General features: G+C 46.2%; 1 protein-coding gene across 1 annotated transcript in view; it reads right to left on the bottom strand.

Annotated features, from left to right (window-relative positions):
• Positions 1-15,834, bottom strand: part of FER1L5 (fer-1 like family member 5) — a 336,005-nt gene that overhangs the window by 29,695 nt on the left and 290,476 nt on the right. Inside the window, exons 11-20 of the mRNA XM_082426211.1 lie at positions 12,069-12,099; positions 11,285-11,400; positions 10,931-11,054; positions 10,453-10,505; positions 9,164-9,232; positions 6,626-6,669; positions 6,450-6,532; positions 6,278-6,372; positions 5,184-5,312; positions 3,333-3,510 (exon numbers count right to left, since the gene is read on the bottom strand). Coding sequence (XP_082282337.1) covers positions 3,333-3,510; positions 5,184-5,312; positions 6,278-6,372; positions 6,450-6,532; positions 6,626-6,669; positions 9,164-9,232; positions 10,453-10,505; positions 10,931-11,054; positions 11,285-11,400; positions 12,069-12,099 — 922 coding nt within the window. The remainder of the gene's footprint in view (positions 1-3,332; positions 3,511-5,183; positions 5,313-6,277; positions 6,373-6,449; positions 6,533-6,625; positions 6,670-9,163; positions 9,233-10,452; positions 10,506-10,930; positions 11,055-11,284; positions 11,401-12,068; positions 12,100-15,834) is intronic.

Below are 15,834 nucleotides of genomic sequence, written 5' to 3' on the forward strand. Positions count from 1 at the left end.
AATAATACCTCAATAAAAAAAAGAAAAAGCCACAATTAAGAGAATGAAAGCTCCAAAGTTGGAGAAGATATTTACAACACACATATATCTGACAGAAGATTATTCCCAGAAAAAAATAACATGCAAATCAATAAGAAAAATACAGCCAGGGACTTCCCTGGTGGTGCAGTGGTTAAGAATCCTCCTGCCAACGCAGGGGACATGGGTTTGAGCCCTGGTCCGAGAAGATCCCACATGCCAAGGAGCAACTAAGCCAGTACGCTGCAACTACACTCTAGGGCCCATGCTCTGCAACAAGAGAAGCCACTGCAATGAGAAACCTGCGCACCACAACAAAGAGTAGCTCCTGCTCACCGCAATTAGAGAAGAGCCCGCACACAGCAACAAAGACTCAACACAGCCAAAAAAACAAAGAAAAAAAGAAAAATACAGCCAAATAGAATAATAGAGGGACTTCCCTGGCGGTCCAGTGGTTAAGATTCCACGCTCCCAATGCAGGGGGTGCGGCTTCAATACCTGGTGGGGGAACTAAGATCCCACAAGCCATGCTCGGCTCGGCCAAAAAAAAAATCTACAAACAATAAATGCTGGAGAGGGTGTGGAGAAAAGGGAACCCTCTTACACTGTTGGGAATGTAAATTGGTACAACCATCATGGAGAACATTATGGAGGTTCCTTAGAAAACTAAATATAGAGCTACCATATGATCCAGCAATCCCACTCCTGGGCATATATCTGGACAAAACCATAATTTGAAAAGATACATGCACCCCAATGTTCATTGCAGCACTATTTACAACAGCCAAGACATGGAAGCAACCTAAATGTCCATCGACAGAGGAGTGGATAAAGAAGATGTGGTACATATATACAATGGAATATTACTTAGGCATAAAAAGAATGAAATAATGCCATTTGCAGCAACATGGATGGACCTAGAGATTGCCATACTGAGTGAAGTCAGTCAGATAGACATAGACAAATATCATGTGATATTGCTTATATGTGGAATCTAAAAAAAAATGGTACAGGGAGTTCTCTGGTGGCCTAGTGGTTAGGATTCTGGGCTTTCACTGCTGTGGCCTGGGTTCAATCCTTGGTCGGGGAACTGAGATCCCACAAGCCATGCGGCGTGGCCAAAAAAAAAAATTGGTACAAATGAACTTATATACAAAACAGAAATAGAGTCACAGATGTAGAAAATTAACTTATGGTTACCAGGGGAGAAAGAAGGGAAAGGGATAAATTGGGAGATTGGGATTGACATATACCCACCACTATATATAAAATAGATAACTAATAAGGACCTACTGTATAGCACAGGGAACTCTACTCAATAGTCTGCAATGGCCTATATAGGAAAAGAATCTAAAAAAGAGTGGATATATGTATATGTACAATTGATTCACTTTGCTGTACACCTGCAACTAACACAACATTGTAAATCAACTATACGCCAATAAAAATTGAAAAAGAAAGATGAGGAAAGACAAATGCTTGGAAACATATGAAAAGGTGCTCAACCTCCATTTATAACCAGGAAATTGCAAATCAAGATCTTGTAATATACCCACCAGACTGGCAGGAATGAAAAGGCTGGGCAAGGTCAAGTACTGGTGAGAACGCAGAGTAATAGCAACTCTCATGCCATGCTGATGAGAGTGTAATTTGGTATAATTACTTTTGCTTTGAATTTCTCTTCCACTCCTGGGTATATAATTTAGAGGAAGTCTTACACTTGTGACCAAGAGACATGTACAAGAATGTTCACAACATTATTACGGTAGATGAAAACGGTACAATCTAAATGTCTACATAAACCACATAATTTGTGGTATAATCATGCAGTGGAATACACACAGAAATGAAAATGAACTTCAGCTTACATACTGATATAAAAATTTAATATTGAGCAAAAGATGTGAAACAGATGAATACAGACTGAAAGTTTCCATATATATAAAATGCAAAAATAGTATGCTGTTTAGGATAGCATACAAAGGTGGTAAAAATTAAAAAAGAAAAGCAAGGATGTGATTATCGCAAGACTCAGGACCGTGGTTATTTCTTGGGTAAGTGGATGTGGGTAGAGCACACAGGGAACTTCTAAGATGCTTCGGCAATTTTCATCCCCTCTAAGAGAATTTTTTACTTTTTAAGCTGGGTGATGAGTTCATGGGTACACATTTTATTATTCTTCTTTAAACTATACATATACATTTCATATACTTTTTGTATATATTTCATAATTTAAAAACAAGTAGACCATTATGCTAAGTGAAAGAAGCAGTCACCGAGGACCATACATTGTTTGATTCTATTTATATGAAATGTCCAGGATAGGAAACTCTATAAGACAGCAAGTAGATCAGTGGTTGCCTAAGGTTGGAGAGTTAGAGGAGAAATAGCTACTGGGTACAGGGTTTCCTTTTGGAGTGATGAAAACGTCATAAAATTGACCACGGTGATAGCAGCACAATTCTGTGAATATACTAAAAACTACTGAATTGTGTAGTTTACATGGATGAATTGCATGGTGTGTGAATTATATTTCAAAAAAAGCTGTTATTAAAAAAACGGGCAGACAAGGGGGATGCATGGAAAGCCCTCGATGGGTGATAAGAGGGTGAAGCTGACAAAGATGAAAATGAGAGAATGTTCCTCTAGAGCAGTGGTTCTCAAACTTTAGCATGCATCCCAGTCACCTGGAGGGCTTGTTGAAACACAGATTGCTGTTCTGTTTTCTGATTCTGTAGGTCTGGGCTGAAGCCAAGAATATGCATTTCTATCAGTTCCCAGGTGATGCTGATGGGGCTGGCCTAGGGAATGCACTTCGAGAAACTTATAGTGCCCCATGGAAGTGTCCAATGAGTATACATTGGATGAAAGGATGGATGGGTGGATGGGTGGTTGGTTGGATGTTTGGGATAGTGGATGGGTGGTAGTTGAATGGATGAATGCGTGGATAAGTGGATTCATGGATGGATGGAAGGTGGGCAGGTGAGTAGTGCATGGTAGCCACATGGCTGAATGGGGGTGGTTCAGAGTAGTAGGAAAGAAGATGAGGTTGGGAAGCTGTGGTGTGGAAGGTAGTGTAGAGAAGGACTTGCAGTCAAAACCTAGTTTCAGTTCTTGTCGTGGGTTCACCACCTACTAGCTAGCTGTGCAATGTTTGGCAGGTAACTTCACCTCCCTGAAGCTCACTTTCCTCACGTCTAATGTGGGTTAACAATGCCTATGAATGTACCATGAGTTAATACCATTAAAAGGACCAACACAGAGCCCAGCATGCACTGGCTGCTCTCTACCCTTTGGTTGGATCTGACTCTTACCATCATATATCACTTGGCTGTACTGTGTGGTGGAGACGAGAGGCTTGTAACTCAGGTCCATCTTGTTTCCATAGTGACCAATGCTGACCTCGAATTGGATCAGGTCCTTAAAGTTGGGCATCATGGTACAGGAAAGGAAGATGACGCACAGCCCATACTTTTGGCGGTTCTGGTGCTTCTAAAACAATAACCCACCAATCCCCAGTATGTAAGCCAAGGGATGAACAAGGCTATAGAGACAGGCAGGGAGGCAAGCATGAGGTGCCCAGTTTCTTTCAAAAGCCACCTTTGCTTCTATTCAGGGTGACCTAGACCATCACTGAACCCCTGCCCCCTCTCAAAATCCTGCCTTGACTCCCACTCACTGGCTGATCAAGGGAAGTTCCTCCCAGGACTTCCATCACCTGGCCCCCTCCACCCAGCCAGTCCTGGTTCCTTCTCTTCCTGAAATCAGGCAGGAGGGTCTTCTCCCTGGTCAGGCTAGACTCTGAGTTGGGCCACCCCACCCCTCTCCTTTTTGCCTAAATGCCCCCCATCGGATGAGACCGAGGGTGGGCAAGGGTGCGTGGCGGAGGATGCATACACACTCACACCTGCTCTTGGCTTTTCTCAAACCCCGTCCTCCCACCGCGGGTCCGTCTGCTCAGGTCCTCCATCCATCATGTGAGCCCCTCTCTCATTTCCGCTGTCCACCTCTGCCCTACTTATGCATTCTCCCAGTCTGTTCACTAGCTCAAGTCTCCCCCTCTTAAAAAATAACCCTCCTTCTCCCGTCTGAGCCACTATTTAGCTGTGACTTGATCTTACCTCCTTCAACTTTGCAGCCAAGTTTCTATGCACTTGCCTCTATGCACCGTCTGTAACTTCTCCCTCCCGCTCACGGCAGCCTGGCTTCTCTCCTGACCCAAGGCTACTGGTGTCTTCCTAATAGCCAGCGCACACTTTTGGGTCCCCAGCCTTTCTCTCCGCCACATTCAGATTGCTGATTGCTCCTTTCTGCAACTCTCCCCTCTGGAGGCTGCCTCAGTTCTCCGCTTTGCAGACACCCCCTCCGTCTCTCTGCAGGCTCACCCTCTTCCTTCTCCAGTCTCATAGGCTGTGCTTCCTGATGGGGTCCAGCCTCAGCTCCCTTCTCCCTTCACTCCACCTACTCCCCAGGGCAATTCCTCCAGAACCTTGGATAGATCCTTGGATGTGTGTTGATGACACATCCGGCTGTCTAGCAGCCTTGGGGACTGGTCTTCGCAGGTGTCTCACAAGCACACATCAAAGGTGGGATTCATCATCTCCCCCAGACCTGTTCCTCCTTTGGGGAGCCCATGTTGATGTACGCCCCCCACTTTCCCACCTCGCCACCTGAGGCAGAAAATGGGAGTCAGCCTCACTTCTTAGTGTCCTGTTGGTCAGTGGCTCTGATCGTTGTTTCCAAAGGGTCTCTGGCACCTGCTCCCTCCTCTCCAGTTCTCCTCCCCTGTAACTGTGTCCCCATTTCTCTTAACTGGGTGGCCCAATTTACTCCCTTCCAATCTATTCCTGACTCTCTTCCTCCTGCCCCAGTGACCCTCCTTGGCCTTCAGGAAGAAATCCAGGCTCCTTGGAACATCATTTCTCCTTAACTGGATTACATATCTCATAAACTGAAGCCTTGTCTTTACTGGGTCCCCTGACCTCCTGGGATTGGCACAGCAGGAAGCCCCCATAGGGGCTTAGCAAAGACTCAGGTGGATCGACCAAACATTCTCACACATCCAAAAAGCGCATTCCCCTGCTGGCCAGGGCCTCTTGCAATGTCAGAAACGGGACCCACAGCAGACTAGGGGCAGGCAGAGGAGCTCTTTCTTCCTGGGTTACCTCTACGCTGATCACATCTCGGGAGAGATCCTTCATCTTAGCATCTTGATGGGACTTGATGTGGGTGATTAACTCCAGGAAGACTCGGCCTCGATAAGCTAAACCGTCCTTAACAATGTTGGGAATAGTCTAGTGTGACAGGAAGGAAAACGGTGAGAAAAGGGAGAGAAAAAAAAAAAAAACAACCAGGAAAGTCTGCCCTGAAACCTCTGTAGGAAGGACAGGGTTGTCCTGTAACTTCCTACCTAGGGCTGACCACAATCCCAGGGAGGAATTCCAGAAACTCCAGTCACGGCCATGCCTGGAAACCTCTGGGCCCTGAGCCGTCTTCTATACCCTTAGGTCCACTCTTCCCCTTCATTCAGTTCTACCTGCTGGCCCACCTGAAGGACCCTGTTCCTGGTAAACCCCTCATGCTTGGAGGGGACCGTGGTACCTACTGAATTATCCCAGCCTGGCCAATCAGGACAGGCCCCGCCTCCTCAGCAACAGTGATTGGTCCAAGGGGAGCACACATGACCTAGGAAGGCCAATTAGAATGCTTCCCTGGCCTTCCCTAGTAGAGGCTTCTATGGTCCTCTTCCCAGCAGGGAGGCCAGACTGCAGTAGGAATGAATGAGGCCCAGGAAAGAGCAGCAGAGATGAGAGATGGAGAGTCTCCTATAATGGCATTGAGGTCCTGGTTTCTGCGGCTCTTCCTCACTCAGAGTCCTTCCCAGCCCCATTCCCTTCTTTTGCCAATTGGCTTTCTGGCATTTACCACCAGTCTTGAATAACCCAGTGCTTTTCCACATTTACCTGTGCTGTTTCTTTTGCTGCCCATGACTTTCCACCTGCCGAAACTCTTACCTGAGGTCTCATCTCAATGTCCCTTCCTCAGTGACTGCCCAGAGCACTCCATCTGTTCCTTTCTTGTGCCGCAGCACAGGCCCCGTATTTATATGGCCGTTTAAGTACAGCCTTCAAGTCCTCTACTGGAGTGTGGTGGGCAGAAACCAGGGCCTGGCCCTCCCCAGGCATTTCCCAGGCCCCGGCGCCTTACACATGGCTGGTTTTACCTCCTCTGTTCGCTAGAGCTGACATGAGAAGCTTACAGCGTCTTCTTCCTTGATCCTGAAAGGGGCCTTTTTACCCCCACGCAGAGTCAGGAAGCTGGGGCCAAAGCAGGGGAGGAAGCCAGAGTACGTGCCTGCAAGGGGAGAGCGTGAGAAGGGTCCCCAGGTCCAGTAGGAGAGGTGCAGGAGGCGGGGCCGGGGGCTTGCTTGCCTTCTATTTCTGCTCCAGTGGACGAGATCTGGTTGAGGGACAGGCTGACCGTCCCGATCTCATCGTGGCACTTGTTCCCGGGGCTGGAGAGAAACACACCCTGCAGGCTGAGCCCCTGGCCCAGCTCTGATTTCTTCCTCCCTGGCGTGTTTTCCAGTCTCCACCCAGTTGCTCACCAGTCCAAGACTCTGAACTTGATGTAGCTGGAGAGGCAGGGCAGCTGCAAGGGGCAAGCGAGAGGGGCAGTGGGTGCCTGCTCCGATGGCCTGGGCCTTGCTGAGACTGGGAGCAGGTGGAAAGTCCTGAGTCTGGGTCAAGGCCTGGCTCGGTTACCAGTGAGCCCAGTGGGACAGGCCATGGGAGCTTATGGACCTTTGGCTGTGGGACCCGCACTGCATCGGCCCTTTGCAAGGGCCTCGGAAAGGCCTTGGACTGTATCCCATGATCATTTTGTATTGTTATTCTTAAAATGGACCCTCATTACATAAGCTCCCTAGTGGACCTGGCTTCCCTGGTGGCGCAGTGGTTAAGAATCTGCCTGCCAATGCAGGGGACATGGGTTCGAGCCCTGGTCCGGGAAGATCCCATATGCCGCAGAGTGACTAAACCCGCGAGTCACAACTACTGAGCCCGCGTGCCACAACTACTGAAGCCCGTGCACCTAGAGCCCATGCTCTGCAACAAGGGAAGCCATGAAAATGAGAAGCCCGCGCACCACAACGAAGACCCAACACAGCCAAAAATAAAAACAAATAAATAAATAAATGTATAACATTTATTTTATAAATTTTATAAAAATAAATCGGGTCCTAGTGGACCCGAGTCCACCCTACTTTGGGCTCCATGATCGCAGTCTTCACACGGCCCTTCAGTCTGGAGGCATGTTTACCAAGCCTCATGGGGAGGTTGTAGGCCTCGAATGTCTTCCTCACATTTAGCAGTTAACCTTTATTTATTTATTTATTTTAATTTAATTTAATTTAATTTTTTTTTGGCCGTGACTTGCAGCTTGTGGGATCTTAGTTCCCCAACCAGGGATTGAACCTGGGACCTCAGCACTGAGAGCGCGGAGTCCTAACCACTGGACCGCCAGGGAATTCCCTAGCACTTAACCTTTAAACAGCGGGACATCTTTCTCCTCAAAGAGTAAATCATCATAGCTGCCACTCTGGGGAGGGTTTCTGTTGTCCCCAGCATGTCCTGAATGGTCTACGTGGATCACCTGAGAGACCCACCCCACCTACAACCCCAGAAGCCAGGAGCTATGATTATTCCCATTTTCAGACAGGAACACTGTGGCACAGAGAGGCTGAGTTCCTGAAGTTCTCATGCAACATGCAGAGCCCCTACCCGCTCTGCCAGAACCCAGCAAGGACTGATTGTCCCTATTTACCGAGCAGGACTGAGGCCCAGAGAGGGACTTGCTTGAGATCGCACGGTAAAATCAGGATTGGAATCCAAGCTTCTGAGTCTTATCTCTGCTCTGCCCTCAGTTATAAAAACAAAAAATCCACGTATAAAACAGAGCTGTTGGGGGTGAGGCCTGAGTGGGCCCCAAATCCTCTCAGCTGGGGCCTCTTCTCTGCTCACAGCAGTTCCTGGGGTGTGGCCTGTGGTCCTCAGTAGGGGGACCTACTCAACGAAGAGTAGCCCCTGCTCGCCGCAGCTAGAGAAAGCCCGCACGCAGCAACGAAGACCCAACGCAGCCAAAAAAAAAAAGATGACTCACGAGGAGGCAGAAGATTCTACGAGAAGCAGGGAGGAGGGTCCACAGAAGGGTAGCTAATTTCACGTCACACAAATGTAAGGTAGGTATAAGGAAAGCAAAACACTCCCTGGGTAGCCAAACAGATGCCACACAAAGTTCTGTACACTCTCACTTATGGGAGCGCCCAAGTTCTCTCTCAGACTGCATACTCTTATTTTACACACAGCTCTTAGAAGCCTGGCTTGGAGTCAAAAGGCAATCAAGGCTCTCCCAGGGCTTGGAGAAAACTGGCATCCACACCGCTGATAGGTGACTGAGAAGGACTGAAAGGCTTTAGAAATCAGACTACAGAACCCCACAAAGAAGAGCATGTTGGGGCCATTTGATGTAGGAACAAACAGCCCCACACTACATGTAGCCCAGCATGTAACTGTGTTCCTGTAGTGCCTCTAAGCCATCAACAAAGAGCTATAATTATGTTCAGGGCACTTTGCCTAGAAGATAAGAAAATGCATAATACAATTTAGAATGAGTCTTGAAAGTGATTACTTTTTTTTTTTTTAATGTAGGTGAAAGGGCACTTTTAAGTTCTCTGGAAAGTTCAGTCGTAGGGTCCATTCATTTCTTTTTTTTTTTTAACCTGGCCTCCTTGATCATTAGCTGAAATCATCTGGGTCATTTATTGATTTCCTTTTTTTTTTTTTTTGGCCTCGCAGCACTGGTTGTGGGATCATAGTTCCCTGACCAGGGATCGAACCCAGGCCCTCAGCAGTGAGGGCGTAGAGTCCTAACCACTGGACCGCCAGGAAATTCCCCCATTCATTTCAAGTAAGGTTCTCTGTAATGTGTCTCGGGCTTCCTCACCCTCCCTATCAGGCAGAGTCCCCGCCCCCTCCCACCGTGCTTCGTGGCCCCTACCTTCCATCCACACCCCCCAACAAACACCCAAACCCCCTTCTGTTCGTGGTGCAGGAGGAAGAGGGTGGGCGTGATGGCACAGCAATACCTGAATCCGGAAGGTCAGGATCTGGTTCCATATCGGGCTCTCGGTTTGCATCTGCACGTGTGTCTTGAGCTGGGAACATCCCAAAGCAGTGTCAGTGCCAGCCTGTCTCCTCCTCCCTCCACTGGCCTCACCTCCCAGCCCTTCCGGTCCAGCCCACAGGTGAACCTGTCTGCAGCACAGGGCTGGTCATGGGAATCCCTGGTCCAAAGACACTTTGACAACTTCTCATCCGCTACAACCTTGGTCCTTTGAGTAGCTACCTAGATCCAGACTCCTTCATATTTTCCCTTAAATCAGCTTTCAATTAACTTTTAAATAGATACAGAGTTACTAACTTTATTACATCAGTGCAAACACATAGATTTTGTTAGATAAACTCTAAGATCCTGACAAAAAGTCAGCAGCAACAATGCTGATGGTATGCCCCTTTCCAAAGCATCACTTGACTTCCTTTTTCAACCTAGCCTTATTCTAAGCAATCATGTCAGTGAAACCAAGGGTTAGTTGAACTGCTTAAACTTTTCCATACACTCTAAGAAAAAAAAAGAATATTAAAATTTTTGAAAAAATGTATGCCTCTACCACCCAACGGTATCTCACCTACTTCCAGGGTTCCTAAACCACTCATTGGGAAATAAATACTCAGTGTGGTGGCTTCAAAATATGTCCACACCTCCCTTTGGTGCTCTCCCCTTCAAAAGGGGGACACTAACCTCCCTCCCCTCATGTATGGGCTGGATTTAATGACTTCTTCTAATAGGTAGAATATGGTGGAAATGATGGTTGATGAATTCTGAAACAAATCTATTTAACTTTAACCCAGCATTCCCCAAATTTGAACATGCGATCTTTTTTTTGCACATAACATCCATCAACACCCTTTGGAAAATGCTACCGTGTGTTCATAGAGGTTCAAGGAATGTCAGCAACTCTCTTGCCCAGAACCTTCCATTTCTAGATGAAGAAACTGAGGTGCAAAGAGGACGGTGACAGTTTCAATGTTGTGCATTTGCAGGCATGTTGTTTCATCCACTTGTCCACTCATCCGTGCATTTGGATGTTTGGTTTTCGGTGGGCATCTTCTCTATGCAGGGCACTGGGCACAGCTCTGGGATACAGGCTGACTAAGCCATGGCCTCCACCTTCACAGAGGCCCGGGTCCAGTGGGATCATATCACCCATAAATGGAAGAACTGGGATACGATTCCTGGGGTCCTGGCCACTTTTCCTCCACACTATTTTTTTCTAGGTGCCAATTTCTCTAAGTCTCAGGCCATTTTTATGCTTACCTTTTCCCCAATTAGCTCCACCTCCAACATAGGACTCACTGAGTGGTGTTTCTCTAAGAGCAAAGAAGTTAAAAGATTTCTGAGATGGCAGCATTTTTCTTTTTTTCAGGAGAAGGAAATGGAGAGGTGACAGAACAACTTAAAACCCTCCCCCATAATTTGGTTTGGTGCCCCCTGGGCAGACACCTCCCATTTCCACTCTGTCTCCATGTGCCGTTGTGTGTCCTGGCACACAACAGCAGCGGGGGTGGGGCCTGGCATAGGGAACCTTGAGTCTGCATCTGGGCATCAAAGACAGGGCAGGGCACATGGCCCATTTTAAAGGGACCTTCATAAAACCATTCTTGGCAGATTTCAGTCTCCCTCTCTCCCCCACCCCAAATCGTAGTGTCAAAACGGAACTGGGGAGCCCCAGGAGAAACCAGAGTGCCAGCGGGTAGGGAAACTCAGGGTCACCCCCTCCCCTGCCCTGACTGACTGAGGTGGAGATCCTCGGCGCAGTAGATGAAGAACTGTAAGTAGGCCATGTTGATGGGCACCACCGATGACTTGAAGATCTGAATGTCAGTGTCATCAGCCCTATAGGTCAGCTTTTGATCTACCTGGAGAGACCAGAGAGCTGATATGGTCAGAGTCTTAGGGAGGTCACGGCCACCAGACTTGGCTTCCCCAAACTTCTGCTTGGTTGGGGTGGGGCTGGACAACCCTGAAGGGACACAGTGGACAAATGAAAGCATGTGAAGAGCAATGGCCTCTTGGGGGACCCACGGGGGGCCCCACGGAAGCAGCCAGGGTAGGAAATGCTCCTGGGGTATTGGGGGGACAGCCTCACCGGTGCCTGGTCTCCCACACCGAGGGCAGAGATGGTGACTTTCAGGTAGCCTCTCACACCACTGCTGGGTTCATTTGGCTGGCAGAGGCCAAGCCATTTCCTCAGGAGTGTGTGACCTGGAGAGGAAGAGGGCCCATGGGAGACCAGCCTCCAGTCTCTATCCTTCTTCCCTGAAACCAGCCTTTGCTTCTGTAGGAGACGGGTGTGGAAACGTGTCTCATATATTCTGGTTCCCAGCCAGAAATGGGAGTCACTCCTACCTTTAAGCAAAAGCTACCAGCTATTGCCTTTAGGAAACAGGGACCCCCCTTTCCCATCCAGGGAACTTATAGTTGCTACTGTCCTGGTCTGAGAGAGGCAAATATTTCCCCCAACCCTAAGTCCCAACCTCAACCTGGTATGTATGTTATGGTCAGGTCTACTCAAAATTCAAACACTGGCCACACATTGTAAATCAACCATACTTCAATTAAAAGAAATGAAATAAACAACAACAACAACAAAATTCAAACACTGGCATAGAAAAATAGAAATTCAACCCAAGGCTGCAATAAAAAATTAGCATTTGACCCAAAGAGATGCTTTGGTTTTTGCAGAAAAAGACGTTATTATAAAACAAGATAAAATACCATGAAGTACAGTAAAATGTTAAGTACAGAAAATAATTCACACCTTCTAATACTCTCCCCCCATGTGTTGAACATACAGGGATTTTTGAGATGATTTCAACACCTGACCTGGTTTTTCTCAGAAGACACACATATTTCCAACAACTGCTGCCTACCTGGAGAGTTGTAGATGAACCCAATATCTGTCTGAAAAGAAAGAATAGAGTAAGGATTAGTTAGGGCCTCCAGCCAACCAACTTGTTGACAATACGAGTACTTGTTCCACCCTAATTCCTTTAATCTTTACAACGACCTGGAAGTTGGGCCATTATGATCTCCACTCTACAGAGGAGGATACTGAGTATGGGAGAAGAGCCCAAAGTTTTACAACTAGTAAGTGAGGTGGCCTGGATTGAAAGGAGTCTTGACCACCACCAGCACTGCTGGCCAACACAGCGTTGTTCTTCCCTACCTCTGGGGGGTGGGGAAAGGTGTCTCCCGTCCTGGGGAAGAGGATGGTCAAGGGAGGATTTGGCAAAGAGACTACGGGTTTTCCCTTTCCCCTGGGAGACAGTTTTTGACTCCCTGAGGCCTGAGGGATGCAGTACAGGATTGAAGGTGGTGTGGGGCAAGGCACCGCAGAACATTCAGGCCACCCTTGGAAGGGTCCATAGAGCAAGCCCCAAATTTTGCATGTAGGCCTGCTTTAAAGCTCAGTCAGCCCCTTGGGTTAGGTAGGCAAAGATTTCTTAGATCCAACAACAAAAACACAATCCATAAAAGAAACTTTTGATAAATTGGACTTCATCGAAATGTAAAACTTCTGCTCTTTGAAAGACACTGTTAAGAAAATGAAAAGAGGGCTTCCCTGGTGGCGCAGTGGTTAAGAATCCTCCTGCCAATGCAGGGGACACGGGTTCGAGCCCTGGTCCAGGAAGATCCCACATGCCGTGGAGAAGCTAAGCCTGTGCACCACAACTACTGAGCCTGTGCTCTAGAGCCCGTGTGCCGCAACTACTAAGCCTGCGTGCCACAACTACTGAAACCCGTGTGCCTAGAGTCTGTGCTCTGCAACAAGAGAAGCCACCACAATGAGAAACCCGCGCATCACAACGAAGAGTAGCCCCCGCTCGTCGCAACTGGAGAAAGCCCGCATGCAGCAACAAAGACCCAACACAGCCAAAAATAAATAAATTTATTATTTTTTCAAAAAAAAAGAACCCTTAAAAAAAAAAAAGAAAGAAAAGAAAATGAAAGGAGACATCATATACTGGGAGAACATATTTCCAAATCATTTATCTGATAAAGGACTTGTATCCAGAATATATAAGAAAATCTCAAAACTCCATAGTAAGAAAACAAACAACCTAATGAAAACAAGCAAAAGATTTGAACAGACACTTCATCAAAGAAGTTAGATAGCAAATACTTGAAAAGATGCTCAACATCATCAGGGAAGTGTAAATTATAATCACAACAAGATACCACCACACATACTTAGAAGAGCCAAAATTTAAAAGATGAACAGTATCAAGTTTGGATAAGAATGTGGAGCAACTGGAGCTCTAATATATACTGCTGGTGGGAATATAAAATGGTAGAAACTATCTGGAATTTTTGGGAAAAAACTGCTAGGAATTTTCTTTAAAAGTTAAACATACACCTACCGTATGAGGTAGTCATTTCACTTCTACATATTTACTCAAGAGACATCAAAGCATAGGTCCATACTAAGACTTATACATCAGTGTTTCAGCAGCTTTGTTTTAATAGCGCCAAGCTGGAAACAATCTAAATGCCCATCAGCAGCTGAATGGATCAACAACCTGTGGTATATCCATAAATGGAATTCTATTCAGCAATAAGAAGGAATGAACTATTGATCCATGAAACAACATGGATGAATCTCAAAATAATTATGCTGATTGAAAGAAGCCAAACAACAATAAAGTACATGCTGTATGATTCCATTTATACACAATTCTAGAAAATGCAAAGCAATGTGTAGTTACAGAAAGCAGACCAGTGGTTGTCTGGGGATGGGAGCAGGCAGGATTGGGGGAAGAGGGAAGAATTACAAAGAGGCACAAGGAAAGTTTGGAGGGTGATAGATATGATAGATATGTTCATTACCTTGATTGTGGTCATGGTTTCATGGTTGTATACATATTTTAAAACATGAAATTATACATTTAAAATATGTATAGGGAATTCCCGGGCAGTCCAGTGGTTAAGACTCAGCATTTTCACTGCCTTGGCCCGGGTTCAATACCTGGTCGGGGGACTAAGAGCCTGATAAAATAAAATAGTATAATTCGTGGTATGTCAATTGTACCTCAATAAAGCTAGAAGAAAACAAACCAAAATGAAACTCAGTCACCCCTAATGAAGCCATAGATCTAGGCAGTGATCATCAATAGCTGTTAACAACATAAAAAGAGACCAACAGTCGTTCTGTGTCTCCTGGTGACATCATCTTGACAACTAATTGACCCAAGTCTGAGCTAGCCTCTAGATAGGAAATGCCTGGGCAGAGAGACGTGAGAAGGGATCCCCTGGAGGTACAACCAGCAAAATCCAGACTGAGGGAAAACTGCAGGACAAACTATCCAGTTGCTTCAACAAATAAACGGCAAGGTAAACTAGGGGGCAGGACCAACTGAATAAAATACACCTAAAAATAACATTTTAACCAACTGCAATGTGTGCACTTGCTTTGGATCCTGATTTGAACAAACTGTAAATGGAATTCACAAGACAATTAGGGAAATGTGAACACTGACTAGATATTTAGTGCTATCCAGGAATTATAAAGGTGTTTAGATGTAGTCATTGTCTTTGGTTATGCTTAATAAAATCTGTATGTTTTAGAAATAGGTAATGAAATATTTAAAAATAAAATGATGTCTGAGATTTGATTCAAAATTTGTAGGGGAGAGGAAGGGGGCCAGGTGTAGATAAAACATGGTGACATGATTGACAATGAATTGGTGAAGGTGAGTGATGGGGATGGGGGAATTCATGACACCATTCTCTCTACTTTTGTGTATGTTTGAAATTTTCCAAAAAAGGAATATATATACCTTTAAAAGCTCAGGTTTTTCCCTGAGCTCTAAAACTTATTCAGCAATCGTTGGTCATCGTCTGGAAGTCGCACAGTGGCCTTTGTCAGAAGCACATTTTGACCTCCTGCTACCTAGCCTCTCTATAATCTCTTAATTTCTAAACCTGTGCTGCTTCCTTGATGGTTAGGTGTGGGAGGGGCAGGTCATGACCCTTCGTGTGCTTATTACAAGTACTGTAGTGAGAAAGAAACCTTACTCTGATTTGCCCTAAATTTGCCTTTCCCAAGGGCTGGGCCCTTTTCCATGAGTTGCCAGATTTAGCAAATGAAAATACAGATGGCAGCTTAAATTAGAATTACAGATAAACAGTGTGGTGCTCCAAGGACAATGGTGCTTCAAGGACAAAGGACGACCCTGCCTGAAAAAGTTTCAGCGTTACACCCCCCCTTACCAGACTCTTAATCACCCTCCCTACCATGTTACAATGGTTACGAAATTTCTGAGCCCACCTGGGCGACGCCTGCCTGGGCAACGGGACCTGTCCCAAATAAGGAAAGGTATCTGCCCTGTCCCACTCCCATCCTATAAAAGGAAGGTATATGTGCCTCGACCAATCAGTAAAGGAAAATTTCACCTTGGACCATTCCTTTGTTTTCTGGCTATAAAAACTGATCAATAGCACATGTTTGGGCTTGACTCTCCCAGACTACGAAGAAGTTGGCCCTCTGTTCTGGTAGCAACCCTTCGCTCTAATAAATTCTATCTTCTTTACATTCTGCCTTATGTCTGGAAATTCTTTTCCAACCCACATTCGGACCACAACAAACAACGACAACTTTTTTAGTATACGTAGGTCCCCAGCAATATTTCATGAAGA

Source organism: Balaenoptera physalus (genome assembly GCF_965194825.1).
Source record: "Balaenoptera physalus genome assembly, chromosome: 15".
Classification (NCBI taxonomy): domain Eukaryota; kingdom Metazoa; phylum Chordata; class Mammalia; order Artiodactyla; family Balaenopteridae; genus Balaenoptera; species Balaenoptera physalus.